Below are 18,247 nucleotides of genomic sequence, written 5' to 3'. Positions count from 1 at the left end.
AAGTGACAAGGTTTTGTTCTGGCTTCATCATTACTTGAATGTCTAATTCTAAAATGTGCTTTGATGTTTATCTCTATTAACCTACTAACGTATATTTATTGATCCAAGTTCTAATGAAAGTAAGTCGGATGGAAAACCCTTAAGGATGTCAGGGTTTTAAGATCAGATAAAATAAATATTTAGCATGTCCTTTCTGTTCTCTTATGCTTGTCCATGTTTAATCTGAATACAAAATAGCTTCAAAATGGACCTGCTTGAGCAGAAAGGTACAGTAGCATCTTCCCGGTTTGCCCCTGGGGCTTCTGCTTTCATTTGTGTTTTCTGGAGGGTTTTTTGGTTGCTTTTTGTTTGTTTTAAGAGGAGTGACCTTTGTTTTCTCGGGATGCTTGAGAGAGATTTCCTGGAGAGCTCCGACCGCTCGTGCTGTTCCTCCCAGCTCTCTCCACGCTGACCCTCACGCTGGAGTCAGCAGATGGCTTTCCTTGCTCGCTCCTGAAATCCCTCCAGGGGACTTGAGCTAAAGCATCTTCAGCACTGTGCAGCTGCATTTCCCTAATTATATGTCCCGTGTGCCTAGGAACACGAGGTGTTGCTGTGAGGTGCTCTGTGCGAGCTGTGCTGGGCGTCCCAGCTGCCCCCGGACAGGGGAGCCCAGTGGAACGGCCCTTTCCTTCGGGAACACAGGGCTCCCCAGTGCCTTCTGCTGCTTTCCCGGGAGCCGGGAAGAGCGGCCTCCAGGGCCTCTAGAAGATGCATTTCCCACTTGATCATCTTAAAAAGAGAAAACAAGGGAAAAAAAAACCCCAAACACATCTGCCCTCCAAGTACCCCAACGCACACGGCAGCCCTGCGAAAACACGCATAGTTAGGGAGAGACTCTAGAGCAAAATAAAATGTAGGCTAAAAATCCTCCAGGAAAAGCCTACTCCAGGGACCAGAGAGTTAATTAACTGGAGCTGGATTTTGAAAAGGATGAGGCAATTTTAGGCTTGGCAATATTTGTAGTTAAGCGGCCTTTGATGAGACGTAATCAAATCCCCTCCTGCAGGGCGAGCTGACTGCTGCAAGGTCAGGCAAGATCCTTCCCCTCCCTGCTGTTCACGCACGCCGCTCTGTGTTGGGCTAAAAATAAGTCATTTTGGGTTTTCCCCCCTAGCTTTGTTCTCCTCCACGGTTTGTGTCCCGGTGTGCCCCATGCAGCAGCAGGGATGGCGCCGGTGCCACCACGCTTGGGTGCTCGTTGCGCTCATCGGTGCGGGCGTCCCGGGGCGGTGCCGGTCGCGGTGCCCACCGGCTGCTCCCGCGCGCCGTCCCCGGCCGCTCGCGGTGCCCGCCGGCTGCCCGTGCGCTGGTGCCCGCGGCAGCGCCTTGCCGGGCGCCAGGGGCTCCGTGCACACGCTCACACCCAGGCGCCGAGCGGCTGGGGTTGGGAGGTGCCTCTGGAGACYCCCGTGTCCAGCCGGACGCGCGCCCTGTGTAACCGCGGCCGCGCCAGGCTCTGCCTCRACAGAGGGGCTGTATCCCTGCGCTTCCAACATGCTGCTGCTTTGGTTTTCTGCGTTTCTAATACGTGGTGAATAAATGCTCGCCATAAAAAACAACCAGCGTGAACAGCAGCAGTTCCTCTTCTGTCTCAACATCCCTCCAGTGATCTGAAAACAGTGTCAGGTCTGAGCTGAGGCACGTAGGTTGTGCCCAGCATTGCAGGGGCCAAGCACAGATACTGTCTTGATTAAGCATTACTTTATGGTCTGCAAGGGGCAAGTTAAATATTTGTAATTATTTAGCAGATGAAAGAATTGTGACGGATGAATTTGTAATTTAGAAAGCGTTTCATTTTCTCCCAAGGGTTTAATGCACGCAGGAGCGTGCGGGTGACGAGGGGCGCTAATGTTGCGCGATCCACACAGCTAACGCTGGCCCTTCTCTGGTGTTGCAGTGCTGCGATCTGGGCTTCCACGCCAGCCTCGCKCGGACCTTCAGGACGTACCTGTCTGCTGAGTACAACCTGGAGACGTCGCGCCACGAGGGCCTGGACATCATCGAGAACGCTGTGGACAACCTGGACGCGCGCAGCGACAAGCACACCGTCATGGACATGTGCAACCAGGTCTTCTGCCCCCCTCTGAAGTTTGAGTTCCAGCCGCACATGGGGGACGAGGTACTGCGCCCGCGTCCCCGCTGCGCGCCTAGCTCAGGGCCAGGCCTCGCCCAGCTGCCCCTGCTCCGCACCACTGTCCCTGTGCTGTTCTGGCTCCTCATGCCTGTGCTCTCTCTTCACATGCTGCTGCTCATTTCCTTTCTTAACGAGAGGCTTGGCTCATTGAGGCTCCTCCTTTGAGTCTGCCTCTTACTCAGTAGCTCTCTCAATTAAAAAAGCCCTGATTTGATCCTAGCTGGACTGCCTTACAGATTTGTAGAGGTGAAACTTTGATTTGATGGAGGAGCTCCAGCTTTAAAATGCCGTGTGGGMGGTGCTTTGTGTCCCGAGGCAGCGAAAGGCTGGCCAGAAGGGGCCACCCAGCCTCCCCAGAGCCCGCGGGATCCTGGGGTGCTGGAAGGAGTCATCAGGGCTTGGTCAGTGACTGATGGGCTGCATCCCCTCCCGGCTCTCCCCGCTGCCCAGGTGTGCCAAGTGAGTGCCCAGCAGCCCGTGCAGACCGAACTGCTGATGCGGTACCACCAGCTGCAGTCGCGACTCGCCACGCTCAAGATAGAGAACGAGGAGGTAGGAGAGCRGTGGGCGCAGGCTGGGCCGGGCGCCCGCGTCCCCGGCGCACCGGCTCGCTCGGCCCTGCCGCTGGCCCCGCTGCCCCTTGGGCTGCTCCCCACCCTTCTGAGCTGCCCTCTGCTTCTGATAGGTACGGAAAACCCTGGACGCGACCATGCAGACGCTGCAGGACATGCTGACAGTGGAAGATTTTGATGTTTCAGATGCCTTCCAGCACAGTCGCTCCACTGAGTCGGTCAAATCTGCTGCTTCGGAGACCTACATGAGTAAAATCAACATTGCCAAGAGGAGAGCCAACCAACAGGAAACTGAAATGTTCTACTTCACAGTGAGTCTCATCTTGCGTGGTATGGGACACAGGGCATTAATTGCTGCGGCTGTGTCCCAATTTCCCCGCTCATTAGTGAAGAGCAAAAGTCAACTCAGTTTCTTATGTGTTTGTCTCCTGTTTGCTTTGGATTTGGAGTGTGTTTCTCAGTGGCATGGCACTGCACGGGGAACGGCAAGCTTTTTTGCTCTTATTTTAGAAGGAATAGCTGTAGAACCCAGTTGTGACCCCAAACTTGCAGAAATTAGTTATGAGTAGGTCACAAATGGGCTTGGAGGGGGTCGCCATTTGGTGGCAGTTCCTGGACTGCAGCGAGTCCCTGCAGTTGGTGTTTGACCTCTGTGGTAGAGCACTTGTACCGAACTGGTAGAGTACCTGTAGTACGAGCCACCTCTCTGGTGAAGTACTTGTAGTACAAGCCAGAAGACATGAGGTCAGCAGCAGAACCCCTTGTTTTGTCATGGTTGATTGGGTAAACAGGCTGAAGTTAGTAGTATGTTGTGGTATTTATATTGGCATAGAAATGTTTCTAATTTCTTTATAAGAGTATTGTTATTYCAATTCAGGAAGAAGAAAAAARGGGGTGAAAAAACAGCAGTTTTGGATTTGTATTGTGTTGGATTTTTTAGATGMTTTTTGCAAGTACTTGTGATCTTTCTCAATGTTTGGCTTTCATTTTCCATCTCCGTGTTCATTGCTCCTGCTGCCTGAGCAGTTCTTTGCTCCTGGGTGTTAGGGGTCGGTGCCAGGACGAAGGGGCGCGTTCGGCCGCGCGGTGCCCGTGGCTCGGCGCGTGCCGCAGCCCGTGCCCTGCACTGGGAGGGGTCGGGCTCTGGCGCTGCTGCCCCTCGCTTTGCACGAGGGCCGCGTGCAGGGAGCTGCCCCGGCCCCTGCTGCAGCCCCCGCCGCGTGGGCAGCAGTTACCACTTGCTTTGCCGAGGGTCCTCACTTTGGTTCTGTTTTTAATTGCAGAAATTTAAGGAGTATCTGAACGGCAGCAACCTTATCACCAAGCTGCAGGCCAAGCATGACTTACTGAAGCAGACCCTGGGAGAAGGTGAGTTGCAGGGCTGGCTCCGGAGAGGAACTGGAGAGACTTAGAATCCTGATTCTGTGACAGGAGAGAGTATATTTAAGTTTAAGTACMTTTGTCTGCATTTTAAAGACAAACAGCCTGTGGTCTTGTTGTGCGAGAGCAGCCAYGAACATCTTCATGTGGAAACTTGCAGCGTTTTCCTGCAGGTCACGGATCAACCTGCTGCGCAGACATTCAGCGGTGTTTAGCCCAGAAATGGCTGTTTCAGCAGGAGCTGATTCTCATTAGAGTGAAGTCTGGGTTTGCAAAACCCTTGCTGAGGAATTCTTTGCTTTTTTAGTGAGGAGTTGGCTGCAAACTTGATTTCTGTAGGTGCCAAGGGAGAACAGGAAGGAGGAATGTGTGGCCAAGTGGTTCTTTTTTATGTGCCTTGGAAAAAGGAAGAATAAATCAGCTTTCCTGGCCTTGGGAGAAAGGCACAAACAGCATGCACAATTAGTTCACTTCTTTTTTTTTTCCAGTGGATTGACAAGTACTTTAAAAAATGAAGAGATCTTATCATTGGTGACTTCCTGCCTTTTATATAGATCCAGCAGTAAAAATACACCAAGGGAGTGAGATCGCTGACAGGCAGAGGAGAGCCCGCGCGGTGCGACGGGCTGGGCTGCGTCTCGTGGAGGCGCCGAGGGAGCCCCGCTGCGTTCGGGGCTGCTGGGTGCTCTGCAGGCTGGGGGTGATGTCGGGTCCCCGGGGTTGTCTCCTTACTGTCCGCCCTGTCCCCGTCGGTGCTTGGCCCGGGCGCAGGGCTGTGGTGAGCGCTGCCGCGGTGCTGCCGCGGTCCCTGCTCCGGTGGCCGCGCCGCGCACACAGCCCTGGGGGCACCGCCGGGCAGAGGCATCTGCCTCTGCACCGCAGCCCAGGGCCCCTCCTGGGGACGGGCTCGCTCCCAGCCGCCGGTGGCCGCAGAGGCCTGCGGGAGCCTCGCGCTCTTTCGCTTTGTCTTTCGCCTCAAACAACTTGCCGGTTAAAGAATCCAAAGTGCGAGTGCAGGGCAGGGCGGGGGGATGTTCTATAAGCCATTTTCTGGTAGGGAGAAGTGATGGAATCCTGGGTGTTTTTCCTTTCTAGGTGAAAGAGCTGAATGCGGAACAACCAGGTGAGAGTTCTTCAGTTCGTTCTGCTTGGCGGGGGTGTCTTTGTGTCTTTGGTGCCTTTGGCAAGGCGGGCGGCTGTGGGAAGGGCCCTTGCTCTGGCATCGGGGGAGGATTTCTGGTGCTGGGAGGCGAAGCCGAGCTCTGCTCCTTGCCCCGCTGATGTACGTGGGTTAATGGGCATTAGCGACACCGCTGTGCTCAGCACCCCCTCCTGCTCCCTGCCGCCCGGCTCGCTTGGGGACCGCGATGCGCAGCCTAAAAACATCTCGCGGGGCTCTGCCTGAGCACGGAGGCTGCTGGCAGCCCGATGCAGTGGGAGAGTTTGATCCGCTGCAAGGAGCATCTGCACGAGCACTGGAGACTTGCTGCGGTTGTGGTGGTTTCAGAAAATGGGACACGGGCCGGCAAGGCCTCTGAACGCCCCCAGAACTCGCAGCAGCTCTGCATTAGCTTTTCCCAGCCCTGTTTTAGCTCTTGGCAGGTTTGTAGTCTCAGCAAGCGGCCTCCATCTTGTGCTGGAGGCGCTGAGCAGATGGCGATGCCCGGGCTGCCTTTCTGGGCAGGAAGGGAGGCCGCGGGGAGCCCGGGGTGCCGGGGCTGCCGCCTTCTGCCTCCCCCGGCCCGAGGGGGTGGGAGGCGACGCGGGGCCGTAGGGTCCGGTCCCTGCACGGGGCGSCTCCTGTGCCCGGATCAGCCCCTTTCCCAGCCCCCTGGAGCTTCCAGGGCAGCCCTGGTGCTTCTGCCCTCTGCCAGGCCCAGGAACCATTGCGGGCTGTAAGAGCATGGAGTTGAATCGAAATTGTTGTCTCTAATTAAAGACACTTGATTGAGGTACSCCCGCATCACAGTTGCCACCTTTGCATTGTTGCCTTTTGGAARGTGTCTAACCATTCAGCTCCCGGGGGAGGACTTGTGCGTGAAGTGGCCTTCATGGCCTCTGGTTGCCCCAGGGAAGGTTCAGGTTAGACACGAGGAAGAATTTCTACAGGGAGAGAGGAGTCAAGTGTTAGAACAGGCTGCCCAGGGAAGCGGTGGAGTCCCCRTCCCCGGCAGTGTTCAAGAAAGGTGCAGATGAGGCACTTARGGACCTGGGTTAGCAGGGGATGGTGTGGAAGAGTTTACGGTTGGACTTAACGATCTTAAAGATCTTCTCCAACCATAATGATTCTGTGATTCTCTGAGGGCTCCCGATGGTGGTTTCACCTGTGCTGTGATCCCTCCTCTGCCATTGGCACCGCTGGAGGCCGAGGGCAGAGCAGAGCTTGCCTATGGAGCCCGCTCTTTCTGCTAGTTTTGTCTCTTGTAGACCAGGGTACTTTATCWTGCATCTCTAACTGTCAGCAGCAGAAGCCAAGGCGTGAGCAAAGTTAGTGATAAGTGGCCTGGCAGACTCCCAGYCGCTGCACTAGGAGCAGCCGCCCGTTTCCATGGCCTGGCTGGCAGGAGCAAGGGGCGCCTGCAGCCCTTGCTGAGCCCCGGGGGGGCTTCAGGATCCGCTGGCCCCTGGCGAGGCGCTGGGTCCCTGGCCAGCCGGCGGATGCAGCTCGGGGGAACCGCTTGAAGGTTCTGGCTGGTGGTAGCAGCAGTGCAGGGGGACAGGGCGCTCAGGTGGTGCCAGCGAACGGCCGCCCCCCGCCAGGCTCCAGTGTCGCCGTCCCGCTTCCGAGAGGCCATCGCCGCCGTGTCGCGGCGCGGCCGGGGGACCTGCCGGCCATGGGCACTGCCGGGCCCGGCGGCTCTGCCGCTGCGGCGGGCTCGGAGGAGGCGAGTCCCGCGCAGGACGCGGCGCTGGCGCCCGCCCTGGTGACGCGGGGCAGGGGCTGGCGGGCRGCGTGGGGCAGGGGCCGCACGGGGCGCAGCGGCTCCGCTCGGCCACGCGCTGCCCGTCTGCTCGCTTGGATTTGGATTTCCAGCCGTCACCGCTAAGCTCTCGCCCTGTCGGTGCATTTACGTTGGTGTCCTGTTGATTTCTTTTGTTCCATTTTCTCCCAGGCCCCCATGTCTTCCCCCTAAGCCACAGAAAATGCGGAGACCTAGGCCTCTCTCAGTCTATAATCATAAACTCTTTAACGGCAATATGGAAACGTTCATTAAGGTACTTGCTGACTAACAGTAGGAGCTGATGGACGCTACAAACGTGGTGGCAGCTGGTGTGCCCGCGCGCCACCTCCTTGCTCGTGCCCGCGGCTGCGCGGGGCCGCCGGCCCCGGGCCTCAGTGAAGCCGCTGCCCGCGGCGCCGGGCTCCGYGCGGAGCCGCCCCGCGGCCGGGCCCACGGTGCCAGTGCCCGCGCTTCGTCCCGGCTCGCTGCTGCAGACCCAGCTGTCCCCGTTCAAGTGTCCTCGTGGTCACCAGCATCCGCCGGCCCTCGAGGAGCTCCAGAGAGGCCTCTCCCAGTGTTTGAGGAGTGGAGCCGCTGGGGGAAGCGTCAGAAACGCTTGATTGCTGCTGCTCCGGTCTGCAGGGATGAAGCTGGCAGTGATCCCAGGCGGATGCCCTCGGATCCGCAGTGGTGCTCCCCAGAAGTTTGGCCTCCCAGCAGTTCCTCGCAGGACGAGGTGCATTCTGTCCCCTCCATGGCCACAGGGCGATGCAGTGACTGTGGCTGCCAGGAGTTGCAGCCACAGGTCAGACCCCCTTGCAGCGCCCTTGGCAGGGGAACCTCCTCGTCTGCGCCCTAAAACTTAGCAAAATAAAATCCACCCAGTCAGTTCACCTTGGGGCCCACCACAACAGTGGTCTGATGYCCTCTAACACAACGGAGTGTTTACTGGCAGTGGGGACAGCCGCCTTCCCGCGCCACCCCGGGCAGCTGCCGTGCAGGGCACGCGAGGACAGCGCGGCGTGGCCGTCGGGGAGCCCCGCTCCCAAGGTCCTCCTGGTGCTCTGGAAACGAGGTGCTGGCAGGAGGCAGCTTGCACCCTGGCCGAGGCAGCAGTGTGTCCTCCCTCCATAAACACGTCATCTCCTGCTGAGCTCCGCTCCTGTGCTTAAGTATTTGCCTGCACTGAAGAAACCTACAGTGAAAATGCTGCAAGAAAAAGCCGTGAGAAGGCGCTGGATTTTCTAGGGCATTAGGCAGTGCCCAGCCTGGATTTATTCCCTTTTGTTCTTTTAGTGCAGCTGTGAGTCTGGAAGTGGTGTTTGCCACCGGGCRCCATCACAAGTATCAAACAAGTTGATGGACGATGCTGCTAATCTCTTGAATGCTTGTAACTACTCCTTAGTTAAAGTGGTTTTACAAAAGAGAATGTTCATTGAAGTCCAGCCTGATGCCAGCGCCGAGGAGGAGGGAGCCGCGCTGGAAGCCCCGGCAGCCGAGCGGCCTCCGCGGGGCCCGGGGCCGGGAGGGAGGGATGTGGGGACAGGGATGCAGGACGGAGGGCGGCCGCCTYGCCAAGCTGCCACCGCGTTTGGGCGTCCATGGCCTCCCAAAGACAGACGCGTCTCTAACTGAACTCACCCCTGCTTTACTCTTCTTTCTCTCCTGCTCTGCCGCTTTCCTTGCTCTCAGAGGAAGGAGGAATGCGCGAATGAGAAACCAGGTATTTACTGGAGCCCGTCCTGGGACGGAGAAAGGAGCTGGGAGACGTTCTGGCCCCGTGCGAGGCCCTCGGGAGCAGGGGGCCGCGCAGGGAGCCCAGGCGGCCCGCGGGTCTTTCCCAGCTCCCTCCGTGGGGCCTGCAGCGATGGGCACGAGCCCCGGCAGCGCCGGCTCCGGGCAGCCGCGCTCGGGCCCAGCTCCTCGTGCACAGGGCGCAGGCAACCCTGCAGCGGTGCCTAGTGCCTCCTGTCCGTGCCTTCCTCTCGCTCCACTCAAAGCTCTGCCTTTCCCATCCGAGATTTTGTAGCCCTTTGTATATTGCCAGTGTGTTGCTAGCAGCAACCGGGAAGATCTGACTGTCTTTTCCCTTTCCTGAAGGACTCGGGACAGGCCATCCCGCTTGTGGTGGAGAGCTGCATTCGCTACATCAATCTGTACGGTGAGTTTGGGCCGCCAGCAGCGGAAGACGTGGAGCGCCGGGTGCACGGGAGCCGCACGTATGGGAGCTGTGCGTGCGGGAGCTGGGTGCGCAGGAGCTGCTCGGCCCAGCTGGTAGTTACCATAACGTGGCCTCCCGGGTAGCGTGGGACGAGGGACAAACGCTCAGGCCCTGTTGGTGCTTTCTGGGGTTCATTGTTTTGCCGCAGCTGCAGGCCAAGGGAAGCTCTTCCAGCGCTCTGATCTGGGGGCCCTGGCTGCAGATCACGGGTAGAAGTGATTTGTGTCCTTCCTTTTCCCTCACGTGCATGGGGAAGGATGCGCCCCATCTGCAGAGGACCTTCCAGAGCCTGCAGGCAGCCGCTGCCCCGAGCCCCGCAGCTTGTGGCACCCCATCTAGTGCCCTCTAGATGCCTGGGGTGCGTTGCTCYGCTCCTGCACTGGGCAGTATGGAAAGTCGGGATAGGACTTTGATCCATAACTGACTGCTGTTTGAGGACCCAAGTGCTCGTGAAACACTAGCACTGGGCAGCACGAGCAGCTGCTTCCTGAGCCTTTTTGCTGAGGTGCAGCTACTGATCCTTCCCGCTGCACTCTGCCAAAAAGTAGAATATTGGATGTCGAGCACAGAATCTCTTCAGATTTCAGTAGGACTCAACTGTTGACTTATTAAGGTTTGAAGTTATTTTCATCACTGTTTCAAATCTTTTTAAAAAACTAAATAAATGAAACATGTGCTCTTTTCCAGGCCTTCAGCAGCAGGGTATCTTTAGAGTTCCGGGCTCCCAGGTGGAAGTCAATGACATCAAGAACTCGTTTGAGAGAGGTAGGTGGCCGTGTGCGTGGGGAGCGGCGGCGGTTCCTGACCCCGGAGCAGAGGTTCTTGATGGGACTTCTAGTGTGTACAGGCAGCTGGTCTGGTTCGCTAGGTTTTGTGTCCCCCATGCTAGGCATGTCTGTTAGGAGGAACTGGGAAGTTTTCTCCACTCCTGGGATCCTAGTATTGTGCCCTCAGCAATAATGAAGAACAGTCACTTAAGGAAAGAATATCCTAACATTTATAGATACAGAGATCTTTTCTGCAATCATTGATTAAGAACATGAAAACCTCAGCTATAAGAGCCATCAATTAGTCTGAGGACCCATTCTCAAGGAGCTTTTATCAATTCCCAAGACAGTAAGTGAGTAGTAGGAAAGGTTGGAAGGATATTTCTGTTAAGAGCAGATTAATGACATCTTTGTCTTCAGGACAGGTTTAAAATCTCCATAATAAGCTATGTGCCCATGGTGTCAGCATGATGCTGTGTAGCAGAGCACCTTACTGAATTGCTGTCCTGCTCAGAAAATGCCTTGCTGCATGTGGGAAGCTTTCTGAGTTGTGGGAGATGCTGATTTTACACCATGAGGTTGGGGARGGACTCACTGTGTTCATCTGTCTTGGCAGTGATGCTTGAAACAAACTTCTTTCTGGACAGGTGAAGATCCCCTTGCTGATGATCAAAACGAACGTGACATTAACTCAGTGGCTGGAGTCTTGAAGCTGTATTTCCGAGGACTGGAAAACCCGCTCTTTCCCAAGGAAAGGTTTCAAGATTTGATATCTACTATAAGTAAGTACAAGTGATGGGTCTTGTTGGAGGAAAGGGTGGGACAAGCAAAGCATTAAATAGGGTGCAAATAAACCCAGGCTTTGCAGACAGTGGCYTGGGCTGTAGGGGATGTTGGGCTGCGATGGAAGCTGTTGCACGAGCATGTGAAGAGTCAGGGTAAGAGGCTGGAGCTGGAGGCAGAGCCGGGGGCTCTTTATCCATGCGAAGTCTGGGGCTGCCCCCAGGGAAGGCTCTGGCTGCTGCCTGCCCTCTCCTGAATTCTCCTTCCAGCTCTGCTCAGCCCTCTGCCAGGGAAGAGCAGCTCTCCTGGCTGGGGCTTATTCCTCCCGCCGCCTTGTGATGCCCTGCTGCGAGGGAGGGTTTATTGGWGGAGAGAGGCGCCCAGCGTGTGTTGCCTTGGGGTCCCGGGGCTGTCTGTGTGTGAGAGCAGTTTCTGCGCTTTGGGGATCTTCCCATTGCAAACATCATCTGCCAGTTTGCCGGGAGCCGCCTGTGCCCTGTGCTGACGCTGGGTAAACGTTTATTGTGTCCTGGTGTTGCAGAAATCGAGAGCCCCACGGAGAGAGTGCACCAGATCCAGCAAATCATCGTCACGCTGCCCCGCGCCGTCATCGTGGTCATGAGATATCTCTTTGCGTTCCTGAATCAGTGAGTCCCTTCCCCTCACCGCGTTCCTCGCGCTGCCTCTCGGGGCTCGCCGTGGCCGGGGCGCTGCGGTGCTGCCGCGGCGAGGGGCACCCGCTGTCCCACAGCAACGGTGCCGTCGCAGCGCGCGGGGTCTGCGCGCGCCGGGGGCTGCCCGGGCCGCGCTCACTGACACCTCTGCTCGCAGCTTGTCGCAGTACAGCGATGAGAACATGATGGATCCYTACAACCTGGCCATCTGCTTCGGCCCCACGCTGATGCACATCCCCGACGGGCAGGACCCCGTGTCCTGCCAAGCCCACGTCAATGAGGTCATCAAGACCATCATCGTCCATCACGAGGGCATCTTCCCCAGCCACAGGGAGCTGGAAGGACCCGTCTATGAGAAGTGCATGACGGGCGGCGAGGAGTACTGGTAAGGGCCGGCCGCAGCCCCATGTTCCCCTGCTTGCTTCTGGCCTGTCCTTCCCCCTTGTAGCCACAGGGTATCAAAACTCTCTGGAAAGAAAAAGTTGAAACAAAACAAAAAACAGCCTCAAATTAGCACTAAATGCCGGTACATATTTATCTTGAGAATGCTGGAATCTACCTGGCATTCACATCTGGGCTTTAGCAAGCCAGGATTTATAACAGGCTTGACCTGATTTATGTGGAAGCTTTGCACATCTCTGGGACCTGAGATTTCCTGATATGGGTCACACGTCACCACTGTTACTGGGGCAAACAGAAGAGAAAATGTCAAAATTCATTGTGAATGAGTGGAAAATTTTTATTTGGTATCTTTTTATAGTGGTTTTGCCAAATCTGAGTAAGACACGCGAGCACCGGAACGTACAGTTCTGGGCCTGAAGATCCAGGGTGTTTCAGAGTGTTTCCAGCTCTCAAAGCAAGGGCTGTGATTGAGAAAGGAGCAAAGGGTCCCATCCCATTCCTGTGGAGATGGAACACGTAGCTCCTTCCAGCACCATGGAGCCAGATTTCCCCCCGCAAATTGTTTTTCCCTGGTAGCCAGGGATCAGAACCTGGTTTCTGGGTTTCCCTAAGGCAGTTGTGCTCCCTTGCAGCGACAGCCCGCACAGTGAGCCGGGCACCATTGACGAGGTGGACCATGACAATGGCACGGAGCCGCACACCAGCGATGACGGTGAGCAGAGGCACAATGGGAACGGGGACGCGTGTGACACTTGTGTGTGCAGGGAGGCCAAGTGCACGTTGCTCCCAGCAGAATGGGGCTGGGCTGCTGCACTGGGGCTTCATGGGGCGGGATGTCACTGTGTTGGATGTGTGTGTGCATATAACCATTCCCTAGAGGTTTCCATCATGGGATGTGTATAGGTCTCACTGCAGTCTCCTCCCATGCAAGATCCATAGGGATTTTGTGTTAGGAATTGCTCTCCCAGGTTCCGTTTTCCTTCCCTTTGTTCTCCCTGTCACCTGTGCCTAAGTGCAGCCCGGCCTGGGAGCTGCCGTGCAGAGCATCTTCCTCCTGCGCCTCTATTTCCATTTCCCCCGCAGCCGGCTCTGCAGGAACGCCAGGGCTGCCCGGCTCCCGCAGGGCCGTCGTGGAGGGCCAGGCGCCGCGTTCCGCGTGAGACGTGGTCGCCATTCGCCAGTGCCAGCAGCCAGCGAGGCCGGGCAGCCGAGGAGAGCGGGTGCCATTTAGCCACTTGTATGCCCATCACACTGATAGCTCTAATCACAGAATTCTGTGATTCTGTGAGTTCCCGGGTGATGAGCAGCAGTGGGCAGTGGGGCAGAGCAGCGGCTCTCCACGACCGTGCGCGTCCCCATCCCCTCGCCCTGCGCCCTCCCTGCTGGGAGGCTCCGTGTGGGGAGTCCTCCTCGCCTCTCCTGCCAGGTTTGCTCCCAAGCAGTGTGCTGAGCCTGCGGCAGCAGCCCTACGCTGTACCCAAAGAGTCACATTAAAATAAAGGTGTAGCTGCCCGCGGGTGCCGGTAGCTCATGCGGGTGCCCAGCTCCGGGAGGATGGGCGCATGCAGCCCCCGCTCCATGCTGCAGGCAGCCGGGGCGGCTCGACGAGAGCTGTGCCGGGCTGAGCCCCCGCTGCCTGTGCCCTCTCCTTGCAGAAGTGGAGCAGATCGAGGCCATAGCCAAGTTTGACTATGCGGGACGCTCCCCACGAGAGCTCTCCTTCAAGAAAGGGGCCTCGCTGCTCCTCTACCACCGCGCCTCGGAGGACTGGTGGGAGGGCAGACACAACGGCGTGGACGGCCTCATACCGCACCAGTACATTGTGGTGCAGGACATGTGAGTATCGGCAGGGCCCGTGCCAGGGTTGTCACCTGTCCCTGCGGCTGGAGGACTCATTGCCTGGCTTTAATGACTGCCAGTAAATCCTGTCCCAGTCCCGTGTGCCTCCCTGCTTCTTGGAGCAGGTTGTTTCCTGCTCGGGCTTTCAAAGCCAAAGACTAAAGACTAAGGATTCATTGGGATGGCAGTGTTAGCCCAGGGGATGCGTGGCCCACCTGAGTGTTCCCCCCGCTCCAGGTGGTGTCCAGAGCTTGTTCTGGCCCTGGAGTGGAGCACTTGGGGTGGGCTCTGGTTGGATCTTAGGCTCCCTCTGTCCCCACTTCCTCCCAGCCTCACGCGGGGTCTCATTTTCCGCAGGGACGACGCATTCTCCGACAGCTTGAGTCAGAAGGCGGACAGCGAGGCGAGCAGCGGGCCGCTGCTGGACGACAAAGCCTCCTCCAAGAACGACATCCAGTCCCCGACGGATCACATCCCAGACTACGGATTTGGGGGTGTGATGGGCCGGTAGGGAAAGCCCCTCGTTTTCCTGTGAACACAGAGGCGGTTGCTGCTGGGCTCTGGGAAGGTCTGCATGTCGCGTCGGGCGAGGTGGACACAGACTGCTAGGAAGTGCTGCAGAGGGGTGTGAAACATGGACCGCTTAACGCAGATCCTAACACCTACGGAATGCAATTTGCTTTCTCGGTCCTCCCTAAAATGTGCATCTCCTCTCTAGCTTAGCCTTGGGGAGCCCYGCGGCTTGCGTGGGGTTCGGTGAGCGCTTTCAGGGCTGACGGATTGTCTTGCAGCATGCAGCCCGGTGCTTGCGATGTGTTGGACCGTGACCCAGTCTTGTGATGGATTCTTTGCAGAGTGAGATTGAGGTCTGACGGTGCAGCTATCCCCCGGCGCCGGAGCGGGGGGGACACGCACAGCCCGCCCCGGGGGCTGGCCCCGGCCATGGACACTCCTCCGCGAGCGGCYGCCTGTCCTAGCAGCCCCCACAAAATGCCACTTAACAGAGGCAGGATTGAGAGCCCCGAAAAGCGCAGGATGGCGACATTCGGCAGTGCAGGCAGCATCAATTACCCAGACAGGAAGGCCTTGTCTGATGGCCACCCGCTGAGATCGACCTGTGGATCGACTAGACACAGTAGTCTTGGAGATCAGAAATCCCTAGAAGCAGAAGCGCTTGCTGAGGTAAGAGGGTTGTGAAGTGAGTCCTGGTGCCAGGGATGGAGAGGCTAAAATAAAACGCGCTCGGATAACAGTACAGAGCCTCCTTCATCTCCGAGCATGTCAGAATCGTAGTACTGCTGTTGTAGCTGCGATGGTCTAAGGAGAAAGATGAAAAGTCAAAGGCTTGCCTGSTTCTCCAGCTATAGTGTTGGTCTAAGGAAAGGAGCTGCCTCTTTCTGCAAGCCTTTTTTCCTCAAAATAATAGGCAGAAATGTTTGATCCACCACTGAAACGCAGCTGGCAGTTCTTAGCTCTCGCAGGAAAAGAAGTACATTATTTTTGTTTCAAACTCTGCATGAAACTTAGGAGAAAACAGCTTTTGCCAAATTCAGATTTGCTTGACTAGTGTTTGGAGAAAAGGGCTCAGGTTTGTTACTGCCTGTTTGTATCTAGGACCTCAAAATGTAAGTGCAAGCAGCATATCGTGTCAGCAGTTGTGCCACGCCAGCAGCATCACCTTGGCTGCCACTTCCACGGTTCTCTCTGCATTCCCGTTAGCTGCAGCACAGCCCTGCTCCTCGCTGGAGACAGCGACTGTGCTGGGCACAATGTGCGGAAATCCGGCTCCGGGATCCTGTTGTGGCACAGGCTGCAAAACTGCCCCGTGCCCCGGGGGCCCTTGGGTTCCGTGAGAGCTGGGGGCGACCTGGGGACGATGAGGGCGGCGCAGAGCCCCTGTGAGCACCTCGGCCTGGCCCTGCCTGCCCCGGGCTCCTTTAGGTGACGCTGGAGGAGTGGCGCTGCCTGGGGCGGTTTAGCTGCCCTCAAGGTGACGTTTTGGCTGAACTGGACTCGCTTTGCGGGGGACCCAYGGGGGGTCCCGCAGCAGCGCAGCCCTGGGGCGCGAGGAGGCAGCTCTGCGGCAGCAGAGCCCGTGCTGGTGGAGACCGAGGCTTGTTCGGCGCGTTCCTCTCTGTGCTGGCCCTCTGCGTGCCTCTGCGTGCATGCTCTCTGCGTGCACGAGAGGAGCCTCACACGTGGTGCAGGGCGAACAACGCGGCCGCTCCAGGGACACGTGCTGCGGAGCGAGGGCTGGGGACGGGCGCGGGGCCGCGGCGCCGGGCGGGTGCCCTGCAGCGAGGGCAGCTGGGCTGGCGGCTCTGGCGGCCGAGCCGGGAAGTCAGGGACAGCCTGGCGCTGCGCTGGGGCGCGGAGCAGCCCCGGCCTCCCGCGCTCTTTGAGGCCGCTGTTTGCCTGGAGACCCAGGCCTGGAGAGCATCGTGTGGGGAGAGACATGTGTGCGCACACACACGTATGTGCACATGCACACACGTGCACACCTATGCGTGCACATGTATGCATGCACACATGTACACCTATGCGTGCACACGTATGCATGCGCACACACACGTTGCGGCTCAGAGCAGGGGCCAGGAGCAGGTTCTTGGTGTCATGGCACCGGGGCATTGCTGCGGGGATGCTGCAGCGGGCGTTGCTGTCGGCACGGCAGGGACATTGCAGCAGGGCAGTGCTGCTGGCATAGCCAGGCATTGCAGCGAGGACACTGCTGCCAGCAAGGTGTGGATATCGCAGCGCAGGCATCGCAGCTTGTGTGGCAGGTGCCTTTAACAGGTTTAACATGGGGCGTTGTGGCGGGCAATGCTGCTGGTGAAACAGGACGTTGCTGCGGGGCTGATGGGGGTGCTGCTGCGGGTACTGCTGCAGGTGTAACGGGGACGCTGCTGCAGACATTGCTGCAGGTGTAGCAGGGCACTGCTGCAGGTTTAACGGGGTGCTGCTGCGGGCACTGCTGCAGGTGTAACAGGGCACTGCTGCAGGTATAATGGGGTGCTGCTGCGGGCACTGCTGCAGGTGTAACGGGGCACTGCTGCAGGTGTAATGGGGCACTGCTGCAGGTGTAATGGGGTGCTGCTGCGGGCACTGCTGCAGGTGTAACGGGGCGTTGCAGCGGGCATTGCTGCCAGCACAGGGTGGGAGCAGGCTGGGGCAGCGCGGGGGCCTTTGCTGATCCTCTTGTCGGTGGCGTTGGCAGGACATCGAGAAAACCATGAGCACGGCGCTGAACGAGCTGCGCGAGCTGGAGCGGCAGAACACGGCCAAGCAGGCGCCCGACGTGGTGCTGGACACGCTGGAGCCCATGAAGAACCCGCCGGCGGGCTCGGTGAGCTCGGAGCCGGCCAGCCCGCTGCACACCATCCTCATCCGCGACCCYGACGCCGCCATGCGCCGCAGCAGCAGCTCCACCGCCGAGATGCTGACGACGTTCAAGCCGGCGCTGTCGGCGCGGCTGGCCGGGGCGCAGCTGCGCCCGCCACCCATGCGCGCGGCGCGCCCGGCCATGCAGCACCGCTCCAGCAGCAGCTCCAGCTCCGGAGTGGGCAGCCCCGCTGTCACCCCCACCGAGAAGCTCTTCCCTGGCGGTGCCGACAAGTCGGGCACCATGTAGGCGCCGCGGCGCCCTCCTGTACATATCTCTAGGTAGCCACGTGCCCCGGGAACGCGCCGGGGCGGCCGCGGGCGCAGGGAGGCGGCCGCTCTGCGTCTTGTCACTGGAGAACACGCGTTACATGTAGGAGTCTATAAAACATAGTGTACAGAGTTCAGTAACTTTTTTTTTTCCAAGTAGATTTACCTCAGAAACTGGCTCTGAAACATCCTCTCTAGCGAAGTCTGGGTCTGGTGCTTGTGTTTCCCAGGGTCCCGTGTGTGTGTGGAGGTGCAAGGAGCAGCTGTGCGGGACAGGCCTGGGCCTGGCGCTCTGGTCCGCACCGCGACCGTGGAGGTGCCGAGGGCAGGGAGGGCGCGCGGGCCCCGCTCCAGGTGCCGCTGCCGCCTGCTTCCAGAGCGAGCCCTGCGTGTGTGTGGCCCGGGCGGGCGGACGGGTAAATACCCCCTCCCATCCCTCCCTTCCCACGCGGGGCAGTCCGGTGCCCGCCGCCACTCGTGGCTCCTGTGCCAGGGCTGCCGAAGCCCTGGGTCCCTTTGAGCTGMAGTGTCCCCTGCCCCGCTCCTCAGCTCGCCCGGCACCACAGGACCTGGGAGGGGCTTCCGCACGCAGCAGGGCGGGAGGGTCTCGGGTCGGGTCGTGTCTTCTTGCATGAAAAGCATGAGCCATATTTGACCATATCAGATGCATACCCGTTCTGATGGGGCGATACTTTGCACTTTCTGTACTGTACTATATACTGCAGCAGTTTGAGTTTATGCAAACGAAAAAAMCTTTTGTTTTTCCTCTGAAAATTTCACCCCAAGATGGAAACGCGCAGGCGGAGCAGGGCGCCRCGCAGAGCATGGGGGAGTGGGCCCCGC

General features: G+C 58.3%; 1 protein-coding gene across 3 annotated transcripts in view; it reads left to right on the top strand.

The window, feature by feature from the left end:
- Positions 1 to 18,247, top strand: part of SRGAP3 (SLIT-ROBO Rho GTPase activating protein 3) — a 34,685-nt gene extending 16,438 nt beyond the window's left edge. Inside the window, exons 6-21 of one of the 3 annotated variants that reach the window (XM_026052556.1) lie at positions 1,940 to 2,161; positions 2,627 to 2,728; positions 2,862 to 3,059; positions 4,032 to 4,116; positions 5,224 to 5,251; positions 8,763 to 8,793; positions 9,171 to 9,231; positions 9,979 to 10,056; positions 10,706 to 10,840; positions 11,383 to 11,488; positions 11,673 to 11,900; positions 12,550 to 12,629; positions 13,573 to 13,753; positions 14,114 to 14,263; positions 14,611 to 14,938; positions 16,971 to 18,247. In XM_026052556.1, the coding sequence (XP_025908341.1) occupies positions 1,940 to 2,161; positions 2,627 to 2,728; positions 2,862 to 3,059; positions 4,032 to 4,116; positions 5,224 to 5,251; positions 8,763 to 8,793; positions 9,171 to 9,231; positions 9,979 to 10,056; positions 10,706 to 10,840; positions 11,383 to 11,488; positions 11,673 to 11,900; positions 12,550 to 12,629; positions 13,573 to 13,753; positions 14,114 to 14,263; positions 14,611 to 14,938; positions 16,971 to 17,384 (2,427 nt within the window). In that variant the 3' untranslated portion in view covers positions 17,385 to 18,247. Of the gene's footprint in view, positions 1 to 1,939; positions 2,162 to 2,626; positions 2,729 to 2,861; positions 3,060 to 4,031; positions 4,117 to 5,223; positions 5,252 to 7,241; positions 7,345 to 8,762; positions 8,794 to 9,170; positions 9,232 to 9,978; positions 10,057 to 10,705; positions 10,841 to 11,382; positions 11,489 to 11,672; positions 11,901 to 12,549; positions 12,630 to 13,572; positions 13,754 to 14,113; positions 14,264 to 14,610; positions 14,939 to 16,970 lie in introns of all 3 variants that reach the window. The other 2 variants (XM_026052554.1, XM_026052557.1) reach the window with 2 other exon arrangements.

The sequence above is a fragment of the Nothoprocta perdicaria genome, unplaced genomic scaffold, assembly GCF_003342845.1.
Source record: "Nothoprocta perdicaria isolate Ctin4 unplaced genomic scaffold, notPer1 scaffold_9, whole genome shotgun sequence".
In the NCBI taxonomy this organism is placed as follows: domain Eukaryota; kingdom Metazoa; phylum Chordata; class Aves; order Tinamiformes; family Tinamidae; genus Nothoprocta; species Nothoprocta perdicaria.
This window is presented reverse-complemented; position numbering and strand designations above follow the sequence as displayed.